Source organism: Monodelphis domestica, chromosome 3 (assembly GCF_027887165.1).
Source record: "Monodelphis domestica isolate mMonDom1 chromosome 3, mMonDom1.pri, whole genome shotgun sequence".
Lineage (NCBI taxonomy): Eukaryota > Metazoa > Chordata > Mammalia > Didelphimorphia > Didelphidae > Monodelphis > Monodelphis domestica.
Genome location: NC_077229.1, coordinates 492903084 through 492922788, shown reverse-complemented (window position 1 = coordinate 492922788; position 19705 = coordinate 492903084). Strand labels below are relative to the sequence as shown.

Sequence of the window (19705 nt, the reverse complement as noted above, 5' to 3'; positions counted from 1 at the left end):
TGAGAAATAATGGGAAATTATACCAGGAAAACAAGCTCATCAACTTCATCAGAAAGGCAACACTTAATAAAATTTAATTTTCAGCTTACATTTTTTTTTCCTTCCATTAGCCTTTGATCTTATGGAAATAGTACACAGGCTGAAAATTAGGCCTAGTTTAATAAACACTTTGAAGGCTCATTTGTCAGTAGTATTTGCCCATAATTATTGTCAGAATAATAGATGTAGATAAATTTTTACCTATTGTTTTAAGTCTCAAATGAGTTAATAAATATCAAGCACTTTGTAAACCTTAAAGCACTATACAAATAATAGCTACTCTAAAGATATTCTATTTCTATTTCTTTGCTCTTAATTTTGATATTTCTCAACTGATTCTTTGGTAAATCATTTTCTACCAGTGTTGGTAATGGTAATCATTGGTAAATCATTTTCTACCAGTGTTGATCTTTGTGACAACTAACATGTTGTCAATGATATGTTCATAGAAACAAGCCATTTTACTCAGTTTTCTTTAAAAACTAGTTAGTCTATTATTCAGTAATTTTAAAATCTCTTTCTTTGGCAGGTCAGTACTCCAATATTTGTGCCAATGAAGACTCATGAGCTGCTTCATCGAATGAGTGGCAAAGGATTGGCTGCCAGCTATCACTTTCCAAGACAGCCTTGCATTTTTTGTGATAAAATGGTCTCAGTTCAAGTGACATTAAATAATACCACTGATCAGAAGATTGAGAATATCCACCTCTCTGATCAGAAGCTGCCTTCAGGCATGAGGATGCATATGTTTAGCCCTATAGGTAAATAATAATTAAAAATTAAAAATTTACAGTGTGATAGATGTTTTAACAACTTAAAGGATAAAATGGAAGTAGAGAATACTGTGCTTACTCTGTTGGCTAGTGGTAGATTCGACTAGTGTTCATTTTAATTTTCGTCTGCATTTCTAAACATGAAATTTTCTCTACTCAATACTAAATCATGCTTCTCAGAAATCACTCAGTTTTCATTAACCCATAGAAAATGAGATATAAGGAGTGATGAAAATGGACCCAAATAGCTCTCAAAAAACTGTAGTTTCCTATGTTTGCCTTTTATATATGCCCCATTTTAATCTATGTGCTGGACAGAGTAAGAAACAGTTTAGCTTCATTCTCTCTCATTTCTTCATCCTGTAAAGTGAAAAGAAGATATAAGGAGAAAGGAGTTAGAGAAGCTGCCATCATGGGCCTCTGGCTAACATCTTGCCCATATTTTTCATTTCATTTGAACAGTATAGCGCTTCTATATCAAAAAGAATTTCAAATTTTACTTTTAAGATGTAAAATTAAGAAATTTGGTGTCTTTTAGTGTGACATAGACTTAAACACTGATACCCAATTAACTCTTGTTCATTTTATATCTTCAAGATAATGTGGTCTTAATTGGTAAGACATGGGTTGAAGAAAATAGAGACAAGCTACAAATGTACATGAGAGTTGTATAATACAGACAGCAAGACATTCCTGATTTGATACTTTGCTGTCCTCCTAGGATAGTCATATGGGCATTTATTGAGCAACTATTATGTGCCAGACACTGTGCCAAGCACTGGAGAAATAAAATACAAAATTGAAACGGCCTTTCCTCTCAAGGAGCTAGCAATTTACTGGGTCAAAACAATATGTACATAAAAAAGCCAAGGTTATTTGGTGGGCGTGGAGTTCAGTATTTGTTTCCTATAGGAGGTGGCGCTTAACCTGGTCTTTGAAGGAAGTCAGTAATTAAGAAGTCAAACAGATCCCTTTTTATTTGATCCTAGAGACAAGGAGTTATTTGTGAGTAACACTGAGGCTTATAGTTTAGGAAATTCATCACTTTGACATCTTCATTGATGGTCATGGGTGAAAGGAAATACTGAAGGCAATTAGACCAATTAGAAAGTTATTGCAGGGCAGCTAGGTGGCTTGGTAGATAGAGCGCCGGACCTGGAGATGGAAGGTCCTGGGCTCCAACCTGGCTTCAGACACTCCCTAGCGGTATGACTCTGTCACTTAATTACCGCTCATCTGCCTTAGAACTGCCTTAGCATCGATTCTTATACAGAAGGTAAGAGAAGGAAGGGAGGGAAGGAGGGAAAAGAAAGGGAAAAAATTAAATAAGTTATTTCAGTAGTCCTACTGAGTGATAATGAGACCCTGAACGAAGGTAGTGAATGTATGGGTAGAAAGGAACAGGTAGGTACAAGATATGTTGTGAATATACAATCCACAAGATTTGACAAGTGATCAGATATGGAGGTTGAAGAAGAATTAAGATCCCAGAGTAACTCCCAGGTTGCAAACCTGTGAGATTTGAAAGGCGGTACTGACTGCCCTTGGACATAATGAGCTAAGTGTTCAGTCTGAGGTGTCTGTGCCATATGCATCTAGCTTGGTAATGTCCACTGGTTACTTGGTGATATAGTTAGAGCTCAGAAGAGAAACTAGGAATGAATTTTTAGCTGTTACCTACATACAAGTAGTAGTTGAACCCATGGAAGCCAATGAGGTCATCAACAGTGTAGAGAGGAAGGGGAAAAAAATACGGAGCAAGGACAGTGCCTTGGGTAATACTGGTCTTAATGAAAAACAGACAATGATACTAGAAAAGAGCCTGAGAAGGGGTAGTCATGCAGGAGGAGAACCAGCAGAGTCATGAAAACCCAGGGAAAAGAGGGTGTACACAGAGAGAAGTGCTCAGCAATCTCCAATTCTACAGAAAGGTAGATACTGAAGGTAAAGGCTGAAGAAAGGCCATTCAGATCTGACAATTAGGAAACCGTTGATAAAAGGTACTCAGTAACGTAATATTTCTTAATATTTACTGAATGAGAAGTGATGTTCCTACAAAATCATTAAGAATAAAGGAGATGTAAACTGTCATAAATTGCTCTTAGAATATATTCAATGCAGTTTTAGTAATTTAGCAACTAAGAAATAGGCAAATTAAATGCAAGTGCCCTATCCAAAGCTGTCTTATATGATTTCCATTAGAAAGTTAAGTATAGCTAGAAAATTCATGAATATCAAAAATAGTAGTCTTTTCATTGCTTTATAATACAGCTTTTGTTTCTACTGAGTTAAAAACTTAGAGCTTAGTTTTAAAAACTGAAATATGAGTTTTCCAAACAGTAGAAATGTTATCCAAAGGTTAAAACAGTAGAATAGTATTAACATTTCTTAGAGCTGGCATGAGTCAGTGAATTGACCTTTTAATGGCCAATGTAGAAAAGAAGAAATATAACAAACTTAGTATTATTACTTTAACTTTGAAATAAATACAAATGAATATCACTTTCTTAGCAATACTTCCCCATTAATTAAATAAGAGGAAAATTTATCATTGACTCAGTTATGATTTGTTGAATGCCCATAACATTAAGTTCTGCCCTAGATGCAGAATACATGGCATAGAAAAGATGAGGCCTATTACTTCTATGCAAGATGAGGTATCTAAAGCATTTAATAAATACATCTATTTATATGACAGAATCTGTTTTCTACAAGGACCTGGGTTACAAAGGAAAAATTTAGAAATTAAAGAAATAATCCTTGCCCTCAAAGAACTTAAATTCTCCTGGAACAAGAGATTACTCAGATTAGGAAATACTAAGTCTATATAAAGCATTTTCAGATGGTAGATTACTAACAAGTAGTCAAATCAGGATCTGCATCCTCATGTATAAAGTGGAACTTCAGCTGCCCTTTGAGGGAAGCAGAGAAGACTAAGATGTGGAGATGAGGAAAGAGACCTCACCTTGAGGAAGAAGGAGCCAAGCCTGTGCACAGGAAGAGGCACCAGAGAGGAGATGTATTGTTCAAGGAACAAAACTAAATCATCTTGATAAGAACATAGCATGAATTCTATGGAGTAATATGAAATAAATCTAAAAAAAAAATAGATAAAAGTTAGATCATAAGGGACTCTAACTCTCAAATAGAGGAGTTTACATTTTAAACTGAAAGTAGGAGGGAGACACTAGAATTTCTTTAGTAGAGGAGTGATACCAAAAGACCTGTGGTTTAAGAATATTATTGCATCTGTATGGAGGATGGATTGAAGAAGAGATAGAATGGAAGCAGAAAGATCAAATAATAGTTCAAAATGAAAGATGGTAGTAGCCATGAGTCAAGTGAAGGGCACTGATGTGAGAAATATTTTGGAGGGAGAATTGGCAAGGGTTGGTGAGCCGATTAGATCTAAGTAATGAGACAAAATGGATAGAAGAATGTCATCAAGTTTATAAACCTGGGTGGCTAACATGATAGTTTTTGCCTTTGAAAAAAGACCTGAGTTCAAATCCATCCTCAGTCACTTATTAGTTATGTGACTTTGGGCAAAACTTAACTTCTCCTAGTCTCGGTTTCTTCATATATAAAATGGGGATAACAAAGTACTTGTGAAGATCAAATGAGATAATTGTACTTTGTAAACCTTTGAGCTCTTCATAAATACAACCTCTTTTTATTATTAAAGCATGTTGGTTTTCCTTACCACTATGTATCAACAGTTAAATTTAATATGCAAAGCCTTATTATACACATCCTTATGAATCTATAATCACTTTGGGAGCAGAAAAGTGAGGAGCACTCCTAGACTTTGGCATAACTAGAGAAACCTAGAAAGGAGAATAAAAGATGAATAAGGATAGAACAATAAATGAAGAATCAAAATAACATCACTGTAGTGCCATAAGAGTGATTGACATCATAGTTAACCTAGATTCCAAAGTAGATCTGGCCAAAAATTTTCAGTGACTACTTGGGCAGCACACATTTCAATGAAAGGCTAGTAGACAAAGAACGAGAAAAGCGGATTAAGGTAGTATGACCTAGTGAAAAGAATACTAGCCTTAGAGGTGAGAAATTAGTTCTAAGTGTGTCTGTAACCTTGGACCAAACATTTAACCTTTCTAGGACTGTTTCCTTAACAATAAAATAAGGAGCTAGACAAGAAGTTCTCTAAGAACCCTTGCCAGCTCTGTCAATTCATGAAATGAAGCAAACTCCTGGGAGACAACTAAACAGGATATGGGAACAGCAGCATTGGACTAATAATTTTTTTCTTTTTTATGACCAAGAGACTTGGACAACTTACCTAATGTATTCATATTCTTGGGCAATTTTATCAACATCACATATAACTCAATTAACATTAAATAAACAATAAAAACAGGTTCCTTGTTAAGATTGCCACTAGTCTGCCATTATAGAAGTGATGTCCCTACCACATAACTATACTGAACAGGACATTACAGAGAATAAATAATATCAAGATATCTAGGCAGCTGCTGAAGGTCAGGCTCAAGTCAGTTAATCCTAAACAGGGTGAGTGGATTTCAAAGCAATCTAGACATGAAAAATCAATGTTTGATTTTGAACAAAGGCATTGTACATCCTAGAAAGTAATTCTGGATGACAAAGCGGCCTAAAAACAATGACTTCAATTCCACAATATCTTAACAATGTGGAAAGAATATCACTTTTTTTGGTTACTCCCATGATAATGAAAGATAGACTGTAATATACATTTATTGCTATAGCTATCACTTATTTTTAAAGTTGTTACATAGAATAAGTAAACATGGAAAATACTATTTTGAACTGATTTTAATAGGGAATCCTCTAATATTTTTTAATTGCATATAACTCCTGTTTTCATGTAGGCTTTTTAAAAAGTCATATTACTGATAAATCAGTCTCAAAGAGCCTCAACTAACTAGAATAATTGGAAAAAAGAAATAAGATGCAATTTAATAGGGTAAAAAATGTAACGTTCTACATTAGATTTTAAAAAATCAACTTCATGAATATAGGATGGAGAAGATGTGGTTTGATAACTGTTAGTATATTGAATTATATTGAGATTTCATTCCACTGTGTTAATGTGTACCTGGAGACATCCCTTGCCAAAGGCTAAAGCTATATTAAGAAGAATTCTGTGCAGGATGAAGGAATTCATAATTCTACCCAAGTCAAATTACATTTGTAATACTGTTTACCACATTTCAAGAGAAATTTGGCCAAATCAGAGACTGTTCAGAAGAAACTGATAAGGATGGTAAGAGAATATGTCATATAAGGATCAGTTGAAGGAAGTAGAAATGTTTAACATATAGAAAAGAAAACTTAGAAGCAGCATCATAGCCATCATGAGAAAGAGTTAATAGACTTCTTCCACTTGGCCACATAAAGGATGAGGAATGACAAATAGAAGACTCGGAGAGGAAGATTCGGGATTGATTTAAGAGAAATGAATTAACAATTAGGAAATAGTCCTGACTGATAACTGGCCCACAGTTGAATGAGCTGACTCCCTTGGAAATTAATGTGTTTCCTCTCACTTGTTGGGATGTTGTAGAGGAGATTCTCTCAGGAATGACTTGGCCTTGACCTATAAAGTCTCTTTCAATTGTTAGACACTGTGATTCTGTCATTTCCTTTGGGTGTATAGGGTAAATGTAACTAAAAGATAACAGGGCTCAGATCATAAGTTTAATAAAATAATCTACTTGAATCAGACTAGTGACAGTTATGTGCTTTGTGGCAACACTTCTTAACTAGGTTACATTAAAGATTTTTTAGTACTGTAGCTTCAAGAATTCTAAAATCTATGTGTCTATCTGGGTTATTTGTTTTTTATGATGGTCTCGTCTTTTGCTAAGATTTCCTTTCAGAAATGCAAATAGATGATACAAATAGTCTTTGGTCTTTTGGTTAATTTCTGAGCATAATGACTTGATATTCCTCCAAGAGGATGAACTAGTCTAGCATGCCTTCAATTCATATTTTAAAAGTCTTAAAACCTGTTTTGATTTGTGGGATTTTCCCCATTGCCAATTTTATGTTTTTTGTCCCTAAGTTTGTTTTTTAAATATATATAAACTTATAAATCCCTCTGTGTGTGTGTTTGTGTTAAAGAGCCGCAAGGTGGTTCATTGTATCTTTGCCTCTATAACCTATAAAGACAACATTATAAAAACCACAAAGTTCCGTGAGTTGTGGTCAGTTTTAGAAGGAAGTGAATAAAATGTTTTCTTCATAATATTCATGCAGAATTAAATTTTTAAGAGAAATCATTTTCTCTAGCGTAGAAAGACTTATAATATATTTAATATTTGGATTTAAAATCCTTATTGAGAATTTTTATGCTGTATGACCAAATTTGAATTGATCTTCACTTGACTGTAGTAATTAGTAATTTGTGTTTTATAAGAATTTTGAGTATTTAGTTTGGTTTATTATTTGTGGCATTTACTGCATTTTCACCATCCAAAATGATCTTATTTCTTAGAATCTCTTGAGCCTGGGGGATCCATTACTGTTGCAATGGGTATTGACTTTTGTGATTCCACTCAGACTGCCTGTTTCCAGCTGTGGTAAGTTCAAGTGCTATTATTTTATATTTGCCATTTCTTTATTGATATTAGGTTGATCAGGAAAAATTCCTAATTGTTACTAGAACTCTTGACTTTTGGCTCTTCTTCCAAGAAATAAAAATTAGGGTTATGTTCTATTTCAAACTACTGTGGAATAGTTATACCAATGATTTGGAATATGGGCATTTTCAGTATTTTGTTTCATAACTGAAATTAGTTTCATAATTCAATATTAGAATATCATCGTCTTATGTTCATGTTAGCCTAAATCTTTTTTAATGGTATATGGAGGACCTGTGATACGGCATGGAAAATTCAAGGATGTTACATATAATATAATTGTATATCTTTAAGTCCTTCACACTGAAGAATTAGTAACAAAGCTTAGTTATCTGAAAATCTTTTGGACTTAGAAACTTGTACATCATTCATTCATTCAGAAACCACAAATTGTCAGATAAGTATTACTTTGCATTTTTCACAAATAACTGCCACTGAGATGAAAATGGAAATGAAAGACTAATTTGCAATTATATTTTCAAGAATATATGATTTCTACTGAAAGTGTTTGCCTTTCTTTTTCTATTTCAACCACTTGGTAGATTTTTCTTTTGCTGTTGTTATTCTTCTAGAACCCCATATTAATAAATCAACACAAATATTTTATAAATTCTAAGTTTAATCTTTAAACTCTGATTTTCTTATAGATACATTTTTCTAAACAGCTGTAAGCTTTGTTTATCTTACTGAAAACTGTTAAGTTCTAGATTATAGTGCTTTTATTGCTGCAGAAATGTGTGGTATATTTTGTCTAAATTACAGACATCTTAGCACACGAATTTTTATTAATAAAAAATCATCAAGTTTACAAAATAGTCGCTTTGTAACAGGCAATAGATTATATACATAACTTTTCTTTGACATATAACTTTTCAGTTTACCAGTGATTCAGGCCTAATATTATACCATTTATTGCCAAGAATCTGCAATGATGAATACAACCAATGTAGCATAGCACATTGATTTTATGCAGATCATCACCTTTATGTTTTGGGAGGTCTGCTGTATTAGTGATATATAAAAACTGATTACTTTTTCCAACATTGCCTAGTAATTGTTTATTATTTTCCTATTAGACAAACAAGACAGATCAATATTACTGAACACCAGACTATGAGTAACGTCACTGTAAATAGATTTGCCTCCCACACCACTGGTGCATTCATTGTAATGACTTGGGCAATGTGAGCCCAATGACAAAGATCATGTGCCAAGTTAGTCTAAAACAGAGAACTCACAAATGCCTCTTTTTTTATCAAGCTTTTGTATTTGACCTTTTAGATAGTTAGGCTTGTCATGGTTTGTTTTTCTGGTTTGCTTTTTTAAAAAAAATGTATAGACTATAAGTAATTCTTTGGGTAAAATAGTTTCTAACTTAAAGACCCTTTGCATATCAATGTGTGGGTACTCTTTGCCTTATCATACAAAACAGTAGTAACTGAACTGCTTTCAAACACTTTCTCTTTTCTATCTAGCTTTTCTAAAACTAGTTATTATAGGCAAAAAATAGTCCTTGGCTATCTTAGGAATTAACTTGAAAATATATATATAATATGTGATATCTTAATAGTATCTACATATATACTTTGTTTTCTAGGATTTTAACTATGGAGATTTATATGCATGGCATTTATTTGAAATTTTATTAGGAATTGGTTCAGCATCAAAGCACCCAGAATCATAATTATTTTCCTTATGTGTTCCAAAAAGAGCACTTTGTCTTGCATCAAATGTAATTGATCCTGAAGCAGTGTAATCACAATTACTCACTTTCTTAATTGGCCTGCCCAAAATCAGAAAATGGAAACCGATCGACAGTGTTTAAATCAATAGCTTTATAGTAGTGTTTGTGGGGGTAGGGAGATAGTGGTAATGTGTAGATCAATTGGTCTTAGATGCCAATCACCAGCTGTGTGTTTTGCATAGTAAATAGCACCTTTTTGCCTAGCAATGTACTGTACTGTTCTTGGAGGTTCAATAAAAAAGGAAGAAAATATAAGAATATGTGATAGATGCTGCTTTTTTTTCTCCCAAGTACATCAGTGTAGTTATATAGAAGTGAGAAGGGCAAATGTAATAGATTCTATGTTCTGAAGTGGCTGTGAACTATAAAGACAAGCTTTTAAATGCAATTCCTTTTCATCAAAGCAGAAAGAAAATGGAGCAATGGTGCTATCACGTTATTGAGGCTGTGGATTGGTTTCATATTATTACACCTTTTTGGAAACTTAGTGGGAGAAATTAACTTTGCTCTGATCTTTTCCCACTTAAAATGGTCGCCCAATTCAATACCTTATGAATATCACTTGAATCATTAAAGACAATTTAAGGCAAATGCAGTTCAGAAACAGAAACCATCCTCATCTTCATTTGAGATATTTGTATATTGGTCTCTTTGGAGGGATTAGCAGGTATGAAGAAGAAACAACTCCTTTGTACACACCTGTAATACATGTTTGCAGGAATATATGTTCCAGCTAGAGTTGAATATTAATGGTCTAATACTGAGTCTTCTTAGTATTTTGCTAGATTTCTGATCTTACCAATCAATGTTGGTATTTCCTCCAACCACACATTCTCCTTTGTTTGTGATTATTACATATGGTCTCATTATGGGTGCCACCCTGATTGTATTGGAGGTTTTTCCCTAGATCTTTTAACATTCTGTGGGTGTCAGTACATCATTCAGATTGTGTCTCTGTTGTTTTTCATTCTCATTATGTAACCAACTCACAGCCTTTTCTGATCATATATCCCGTGGTTGGTATCATTGTCATTTCTTCCCAGAAAAAAATCATTAGTATTATGTAGCAGGCTAATTATGCCTACCATACATCTCTCCATTGACCACAATTTTGATTCTTTAAGGATTGATGTATTGCATGATTATAGCCACGTAGGATCCCTGATTCTAGTTTAGTATTCTAGTTTAAAAAGATAATTTGGAAGCATGGTTCAGTTGCCCAAATTCAATCCAGCTTCTTCCTCCTATTTAATTTTGGGTTCAGGATATTTTCTATCTGCAGTTTCTGACCAAAAGATAACAGACTAATTCAGTGGGCTCTATCCAAGTGGCCTAATCTGGACAATAGGTTATTTTTTTATCCACTTGCTTTTTCCAATGTAGATTATTAGGTCAAACGTTTGAGTAGTTGGATATGCCATTTGATAACCTCTGAAGAATTCCAGAGATGAAATTAGTACATTGGAGGACATTGCCTTCAAAAAGGAATCCTACTTCCATTTGTGTTCTGTTGGGACATCCACCATTGGAGAGGCAAGCACCATTGACAAGTGTACATCTCTTTTTAAACTGCTTCATTTATTAAGCAATCTTAAATAATTTTAAGATGTGCAGAGTTACTTTGCCCTATTGAGTCAAATGCTTAAAAAAAAGAAGAACAGGCACAGTAGTCCCTTTCATTCCCTGTGCCCTTCATTCACTAACTATGAAGACGTGGTTTCCAGGACCAATAATTTTTATCACAGCAGCCCAGCTTTAAAGTGATGAGGGTCTGCACCAAGAATGGTGGCAGCATCAGAGGAGAGAAAAGAATGTATGTGAGAGGCTCTGGAGAGGTACCTTTGGCAAGGTGTGGCTATAGGTTGGCTTCAGGAGCATGAAGGAGAGAGAGAAAGGTTGGAAATGATCCTGAAGGTGTGAGCCCGGGTGATTGAAATTCTAAGGTGGAAGGTAAGAATTAAAGGGGGGATTTAGGGTTGGTAGAGAGATATATGAAAAGAGGATATGGATGCTGGGTAGTATATGAACAAGTTGTAGTATATTGATGTAATGGAATATCATTACACTTTTAGCTAATATGAGGAATTCAGAAAAAGATTTGTATGAACTTATACTGCGTAAAGAAAGCGTAACTGAGAGAAAGATACACAATGACTGTAATAATGTACATCAGAGCCACACAGGCACCCAAGTTCAGACTAAATGCAGTAACTATTATTGATTCTAGTGACAGTCTTATCTACAAACATTTATTAACTGCCTGTTTTGTGACAGGGCTCCATTGAGCAGCAAGGATAGAAGACAAAAACAAGACTGGCCTTGAACTCAGGATGCTTGCAGTTCAGTCCAGGGAGACAACATAGGCATATAGAAGTATATGCAAACTAAGTACCAAAAAACTTAAAAAGTAATTTCAGAGGGGGAATGGCCAGACCAGGATGTAGACGGCACTGCTTAAAGGAAATTAATGAGACAAGGAAGTGCATGCAAGGCAGGGGGGCCAGCCTATGGAAAGTCACCCAGAGAGGTGATGAGAGGAGTGATTATGAGATAACTCCTTCCTCCCTCTTGGTGGGGAGATGACTGGAGTACTATGAATGCCAAATGTGGCAAACTCAGATGGACACAGTTGTTGAAGGTTCTGTTTGATTATTTTTCTTTATTACCAGGGAGTTCTGGCAGGGTAGACTGGGGTGAGGAACGGTATATGGGAAATAAAGTATACAGTAACAGATGTGGTCCATGTGTCAGTTTGCCTAACTGCACTTCTTTGTTATGAGAGAGGAATCTGTCAGGGTAGGTAATGAAAAGTGACAATGTTTTTGCCCCTTTTTAAAGATGTTTTCTGTTCATTTCGTTTATTTTATACCACCTTCCGATCCAAATATGCCTTTCCCCTCTCTCACATCTAGTTCACCATCCCTTGTAATAAAAAATAAAGAACAAACAAAAAACACAAACAAAAAAGTTAATCAAAACTAACCAGTATCATGATGACATTTAAAAGAATATCCAACTTGACATAACCCCAAGCCAAAGAAGGAGAGACTCATTTATTTCTTATGGCCAAACCCCTGGGGGGCAGGGGGATGGCTTTAAAGAAGATTCAGACTTCTGTAGAATCTTTAGCAGAAATCTACCCCTTTCTCATATTTTGATCAAGAATAATTTCAGTAAGTGTGTAAAGCATTCTTATAAAGGTTTTATAGTGGGGTATAGGTCAGTTATTGTTGTCTTCACAATTGCTTTTTGGGGTAGTTAATGTTGTCTGTGAGATTTTTTTCCCAGTTCAGTTAAGATTTTAATTTCCTTGTAAAAAATATTTGGTGCCCATCATATTCAGTACTAATTTCTTGGAGAAAGTATCCTTGAAATAATATGACAACAAACAACATTTATGTAGTATTCACGATAAGCCAGGCACTGTGCTAAGCACTGCATGTATATTATTTCATTTGATCCTCACACCAGCCTGGGAGGTAGATGCTGTTTTTAACAGAGGCCTGTGCCCAGGGTCACACAGCTAGTAAATGTCTGAGGATGGGTTTGAATTCGGATCTCCTGGCTCCAGGCCCAGGGCTCCCACTTCACTGCTGAGCTATCTCCTACATGTAAGCCATACAGGAGCACGGACGCAAGCCTTTGATGTCTTTATCTTGAGCTACATTTTCCAGTGACTCTTTCAACATCTTTCCTTATGTGTAACTCTTACCTGAAGTCACTGAGTTTATAAGTGGTGTGTTGACTTCGTATGAACAATCTAAATTATTTACAGAATTTCTCTTCTTCCCTTTTCCAACCATTATTGATGCACCCGCTGCAGTTAATGTCACTGTAGTCTTTTTGCTGCTACTGCAAGGCAGGATGGCCAGCTATCCCCTATCATAAGGTTTCTCACCGCCTTTAGGCACATGAAGAAACCAACTCTGCCAAATAATTTATTGACTTCTCCGTGAATGGCCTGTGAGCCGTTCTTCAACTTAGCTACAACTTCCTTCTGTTTTCTCACATCATTTGTAAGGAGAATGTCAATATTGGTGTACTTTAGTTCTTCCAGTAATATGTACACTTGCAGGTTAATAGGCTAAAATCGTCCTCCCTCATTAAATGTGGCAGGAGAAAAAATAGTGTGCAGGATTATTGTATGGGGGAAAGAGAGTCTGGAGACAGGATGTCTTGGATTCAAATTTGGCCTCAACACTTCTTGGCTGTGTGACCCTGGGCAAGTCACTCCACCCCCATTGCCTAGCCCTTACCTCTCTTCTGCCTGAGAACTGATATTCAGTATTGAGTCTAAGACAGAAAGTATGGGTTTAAAAAAATTATTATCTAGTGTAAATTATTCAGTTCTGTATGAGTTAACAATGTTAGCGTGGGTGTGTGTTCATAGTGGAAGTGCAGGGTAGGTTGTTATAGAGGATGAATACAAGTCCATGGCACAGTTAGTTAATAGTGTCAGGAGGGTTGAAGCTCACTCATAGCAACAAATGGGAGTGGGTAGTTTTGCGGGGTAGCTTGGGGAAATAGGAGGGTCAGAGAAGAGGCAGCTGCTCGCCATGGGTGAGACAAGATATCTGATGGCACAATGAAGGCAGAACACAGTTGGAACTGGGGATATTTATCCTGGAAAAGAGAAGCTTGCAGCATATGACTATAACTTCAAGTATTTGGAGAGCTTCAGACTCATTCTGTTTAGACACAAAGGGCACAAAAGGGAGCAATGAAAGGAACTTGCAAAGAGGAATGTTTAGACTAGATATTAAGAAAACAACCTTACCAATGAGTAGTCAGCAAGCATTATTTTTTTAACCCATACTTTCTGTCTTAGAATCAATACTTTGTATTAGTTCCAAAGCAGAAGAGTGGTAAGGGCTAGGCAGTGGGGGTTAAGTGACTTGCTCAGGGTCACACAATTAGGAAGTGTTTGGGGTCAGATTTGAACCCAGGATCTTCTGGCTCTCAATCCACTGAGCCACACAGCTGCCCCCTAGCAAGCATTATTGATGGTGTACCAGGCACTGCACTGATTTGCAACAGAGGAATCACCTTCTAAAGGGGAGATAGCATAAAGGAGGCAGAGAGAAAAGGCAGCCTCCCAAGGAAATGCACCGGGCATGAGGGGATGTACAGGAAGTGACCCCAGAACTAAGGGGAAGCAGAAATTCCCATGGGCAGAGTGAGCAGCATGGCAGAGGGCCAAGGAGACAAGAGGGAGGGCAGGAGGCAGAGTTGTATCTAGGGGGACAGCAAGAAGTTCAGTAGGCTGGGCCAGAGGGTTTAACAGTCAAAATCATCCCCAAATGGATTGAATTGTCCTAGTGTACAGAGACTTGGTGACATTGCCTTGAGGATCCCCTTGCTTTAGGCTTCAAGCAAAGGGGTGAGCCACCACCTGGTGGGTATGATGTTGGGGAAATCTCTATTCAGAATTGGAGTAAATGGCCCCTGTGGCCCCTTCCACCTCCAGGCCTCTGGGATTCTAAGATCACCAAAAGATTTTTTCCCCAACTATAGTAGTTTGTGAAAATCAATTACTAAAACATGAAAAGAAAGGGCAGCTCAGTGGCTCAGTGAATAGAGAGGCAGACCTATAGATAGAAGGTCCTGGGTTCAAATTTGACCTCAGACACTTATCAGTGATGTGATCCCAGACCAGTCACCTAATCTGCATTGTCCAGCCCCTGCTGCTTTTCTACTTTAAAGCCAATACATAGTATTGATTCTAAAATGGATGATGAGGATTTTTATTTTAAAAACAAAAACAAGGATTGGGTTCTACACTGAAGGATCAAGTACTGACATGCATAAAATCATTCAACTTTGGTTTTTATTCATTATTCTAATTAGAATCAATCTATAAAGCTTATCTAAGAGACATGGGACATTCCCTGTAACAAACTAAAACACTGTGTGTATGTTTATATAGTTTGTTGGCTCTTCTTGGTTGTCAATCCCACTTCAAACCTGTTTGTTTGTTTGTTTTTAACTTTTAAAAAAGCTTTATAATTCATCCAGATCCCAAGATTATTTATCAGGTGCTTTTTTTCCCCTTACTGTTGATAATGATAGAGTAGAAATAATGACTTCAGAGTTAAATAATCTGGATTTGAACCCAAACCCTAACACATTAGCTCTGGGTCCATAGGCAAATCATGTCTCCTCTCTGAGCCTCTGATTCCTTATCTTTAAATTGGGGATAATAATGTTTGTACTTCTTACCCCACAGAGACATTTTGAAGAAAGTGTTTTGTTAGTACATAAACTACTGTGTAAATGTATAAAACTGTACAAATAAAAGTTTGTTATTACTACCACGAGGTTTTAAAGGAAACATTTTGTGTAGGCAGTATTTCATAGGGAACAGAAACCTGGCTTTGGAGCCAGGGAGACATGGGTTCTAGTTCTACTTCTGACTCCTACTGGTTGTACCCTTGGGCAAACTATTTAGTCCCAGTAACCCCCAGGCAACTCCTTGAACCTGTAAATTGTATCGTGGGCTGATCTTTATTGGTAGAGGGAATTTCCTCACCCAAGAACGAAATAAAGATCTGGACTCCCAACCCTCTACCCCACTCCACATGCATACATACCTACATACATAAATGAATACATAAATGTTGCCACTTACTTGGCATGGTAGAAATATCCCTCTGGAATCATAGCACCAGTGAGCCAAAGATATTATCTTTAAATGTGATGCCACCTTCCTTTTGAAGTATTCTTTTTTTTAACCATTTGTAGTTTTGCTCAGAGGCATTTCTGAAAAGATTGAGAATGTTTGTAAAAATATGAATCTTAACATTGTATTATTCATTTATCAAAAATCTGACATTCTAGTGAATGCACACAGCTGGGCCAAAGACGTTAGTGAGAGAAAAATTGTCCCTACCAGCTCACAAGGATAGTATGCCAGTTTCTGTATTTCAGACTTATAAACATGAGACAAAGAAATATATCACTTGTTTATTAAGTGGGCTCTATAAATTGGGCCTCCAATTGACTAGATCCTCTATGTGATCTGCATAAATTTATCTCCTGTTTTCTTTTGAATTTTAGAAAGTATCCTTTATAGGTCTAATGACAATCTGGTATAAGTTGCCTTGATTATGCTTTCTTTATGAAAATATTTTCTACTTTCCTGTTTCTCCAAGAGTAAATTTCCCAGGTTTCTTATCTTAGAGACCTTACGTGAAGAAAGTCATCTTATAGTACAACTACATATACTTAAGCCTTATAAGTATTATGGAAGTATATTAATTATTCATCATATTGACAGTTATCTTCTGTTTCCTCCCTCAGTACAAAGGACGATTGCTTCAATGTTAATATACAGCCACCTGTTGGAGAGCTTCTTTTACCTGTGGCCATGTCAGAAAAAGATTTTAGGAGAGAGCAAGGTGAGAAATTACTTCAATCTGCTGGAAATTTATATCCCAAATAACATTTGCTTGCTCTTCTGACAGGTCATCTAATATAAATGGTCAGCTATACATAGGCATTAATGGGCTTTCGTGTATGCCTTTCCTAATCAACTAATGATTTTCCTTTCAAATAACCTTAAAAGCATAGGCTATGTACATTCCAGTGATATTTGAAAATTGATTAATATGACTTTTAAAAAGAAAACTCATAATAAGTTGAGTTCAAAATCAACTTTTTAGCCCTGGGAGTTATAGTTTGTCAACTTGATGGTACACTAATGCATTTTGTATTAGTGTTAATGGTAAAATTTTGGGACCTACCAGTGCCTAGAAACCTAAATGTGTAGTAATATAGGGTTTTATATCAATATTACCTTTCCTTGCAAGACCGTTTCTCATGTACATCTAATGTACTTTTTTTTTTCTCCTAGGACCTTAAGGTTCTTTTCCCTTCAAAATTTATTTCTGGCTCCAATATGAAAACTCCTTCATTGCCTTCTGGAATAACTGTATAAAAGAAATGCTATATTTTAGAATTTTATCTTCACCAATACAATTATAAATAGCCACTTAGATATAAAATATTTTCGAATACTTCATGTCTGGAGTGCTTATCTCAAAGTCAAACACAGCTGCTAATTGGACTGAACTTTGCCTTTTATGAATAATGGAATACAGTTTGGGTAGCCTTAAGAACATACTGATTATGTAGCATGGCAAAATCATTAGACCTCTGAGTCAGGAGTCCTGACGCCCGACGTGTGACTCTGGGCAAGACTCAACTTCTCAGGCAGCTTTCTCCTAGACCACTTTCTAAGGCTCTGAGTTGTTCAACAGTTGCTGACTGGTCAAGGGAGTCTCCTCACTTGGAGTTGCATAAATGAATGAATCACACATTTGGATTTCTTCCTCCCGCCAAAAAATAAATTATTATAAAATTCTACCTGTTTGGGACATATTTAAATGCTACAGAAGTGGCTTTAAGCCTTTCTACGTGTTTCAGTGTCTTCTCTCTAGTAAACTGACAGCCTAAAATCTCGTGGTGTCAATGTTACCAAGTATCATCTGCCAGGTTTTCAGAATGTGTGTGGTTTGGGGCAGAATCGAACCAGAATAGAACGTACAAAGTTATGGTCCTCTTATCAGAGGAAGGAAAGAAACACTTCTCTGTACTCCCCAGTGAAGTAAAGTCGATATTTGCCTTTTGTTTCTTTGCTTCTGGCGCGTCCTGGGGACGATTCAAGGTTGTTGTAAAGAAAAGGACACGAGGGTAATCCCATGTCCAGTCATAAAATGTGTAGTCACGTGGGGGTCTGTATTCATTCCCAGGGTTTGTTTACTTTTTCTTTTCCCCTATATAACAATCCAATGCATCTCCACATTTGTTTTCTCAGAAGTTGATCATTGCCATAGAAAAAAATTAGCTGTGTGTGATTTTTTTTCTTATTGACAAATCAAATTGATTCTTATATTTGCTGTTCTTACCCTTTGCTGGCTAAAGCCTGCCTCACTGCTTTACACCTGCCCAGCCATCCAAGGTGAGTGACATGAGTGCCTGAATGAGGATTTGCCACAGTTATCTTGAAGCGTATTCCTCTTTTGGAAATCGTAGCTAACGTATAAATAAAGCAGCAGGTTATTGTACACTCTTTTGGCCCTCCTCTATTTTCCCTACTACTTGATATTTTGATCGAATCTTTTTTGTGCTTTGCAGTGACTGAGGATTTGTTGTTTTGTTTTGGTTTGGGTTTTTTTATATTTTTCTCCTGACCGGCCATACAAAACCATGAGAGCATGGAAGAGGTGCACTTGGAGAATAGCTGTGGTTCTCTGTGGAGTTGTTGCCAAAATTCCTTTTTCTTCTGCCATTTTACTTCTATGGTTGTTGATTATTTGTCTGAATAAATCTGGCAGCTGTTTGCTATGTTTAATAGAGCAGAAAGGCTACTCTGAATAAAGCTATTTGAAAATTTGTTTATATGAAGTATTTGTAAATCCATGAAGGTCTCTTGGCATTTCTGTATCGCTCTTTCTGTCTTCCTGAATTCATTCTTTGATGCAGGACTTGATGCTGGCAAATTTACCACACATTTAAAGAGCCTTTTCTATAGCACCTTTCTAGTTAGAGATTTCAGCTGTTTTACAACAGCCTTCGTATTAGAAGTCTCAATTCTCAACTTTACACATGTATTTGTTTGTTACACAATTCTAGGAACAACTTAGCTTATTTCAGAGAAGCATTCCAAATTTGACTCTTAAGTGAAAATCTAAAATAAAAATACATTTACTCAGATTTCATCAGTGCAGCATTCTCTAAGGTAAAATGCAAGTTTACCTTCTCTTCTTTAAATGAAAGTAATTTATATACTTAGTAGCTGTTTGGGAAAGTTTTTAAAAAATATTTTGTAACTGAAAACTTTAAAATGTGTTACTTCTGATTCAAGTAGGAAAAAATATAAATTTTTAAAACCTAGGGAATGTATCGCTATTTTTATGCCTTTAAGAGACTATTCCTTTAATGTGACTCTAAAAATCAGTTTTGTAATGAATTGAAAGGTTTATGTAAGATTAATTGAAAATATTTCACATGAACTGCCCAGTGCTATATGTAAGAAAACAAAAAATTTTATCATCTTTTTCAAATCATTGTTTTGAAGTTTTATGGATGGGTGATTGAATATGCCTGTTTTAGGAATGTTTGTATGGAAATATAATACAATGGGTAGGTGATTTTGGTTTTTGGTTTTCTCATCCATTATGAAGTTGACCATACTATCTATGTTTCCAGTATTCAAGCAGAGCATAATTCATTCACTTACGGTGGAGTCTTGGGCAGGTACTACATTCATGTTCTAACTATGACGTGGTATACTACATACTATGGATGATTCAAAGATCTTTTTATTAGTATATGCATGTGGGTGTGTATATCTGTCTACCTATAGATCCATACATCTATATGCCACACATATATATATTTTTTTAATGCCTTGAAACTATCTCAGGCATTTTGTCCTGTCACCAATTCCCTGTTCACTTTCTCTACTTAAAATAAATTGGCACTGTAAAGCTTTAAAAAAA

At 35.8% G+C, this 19705-nt stretch overlaps 1 protein-coding gene and 1 long non-coding RNA gene across 10 annotated transcripts in view; one reads left to right on the top strand and one right to left on the bottom strand.

Annotated features, from left to right (window-relative positions):
• LOC130458530 (uncharacterized) overlaps window positions 1-17132 on the bottom strand; it is a 27499-nt gene extending 10367 nt beyond the window's left edge. Inside the window, exons 1-2 of the long non-coding RNA XR_008917932.1 lie at window positions 16999-17132; window positions 15832-15962 (exon numbers count right to left, since the gene is read on the bottom strand). This is a non-coding gene — a long non-coding RNA (uncharacterized LOC130458530). The remainder of the gene's footprint in view (window positions 1-15831; window positions 15963-16998) is intronic.
• AP3B1 (adaptor related protein complex 3 subunit beta 1) overlaps window positions 1-19705 on the top strand; it is a 359745-nt gene that overhangs the window by 324216 nt on the left and 15824 nt on the right. For 5 of the 9 annotated variants that reach the window (XM_001367618.4, XM_007486440.3, XM_056824793.1 and 2 more), the window contains 3 exons: window positions 569-800; window positions 7315-7399; window positions 16503-16600. In XM_001367618.4, coding sequence (XP_001367655.1) covers window positions 569-800; window positions 7315-7399; window positions 16503-16600 — 415 coding nt within the window. Of the gene's footprint in view, window positions 1-568; window positions 801-7314; window positions 7400-16502; window positions 16601-17055 lie in introns of all 9 variants that reach the window. The other 4 variants (XM_056824795.1, XM_056824794.1, XM_056824796.1 and 1 more) reach the window with 2 other exon arrangements.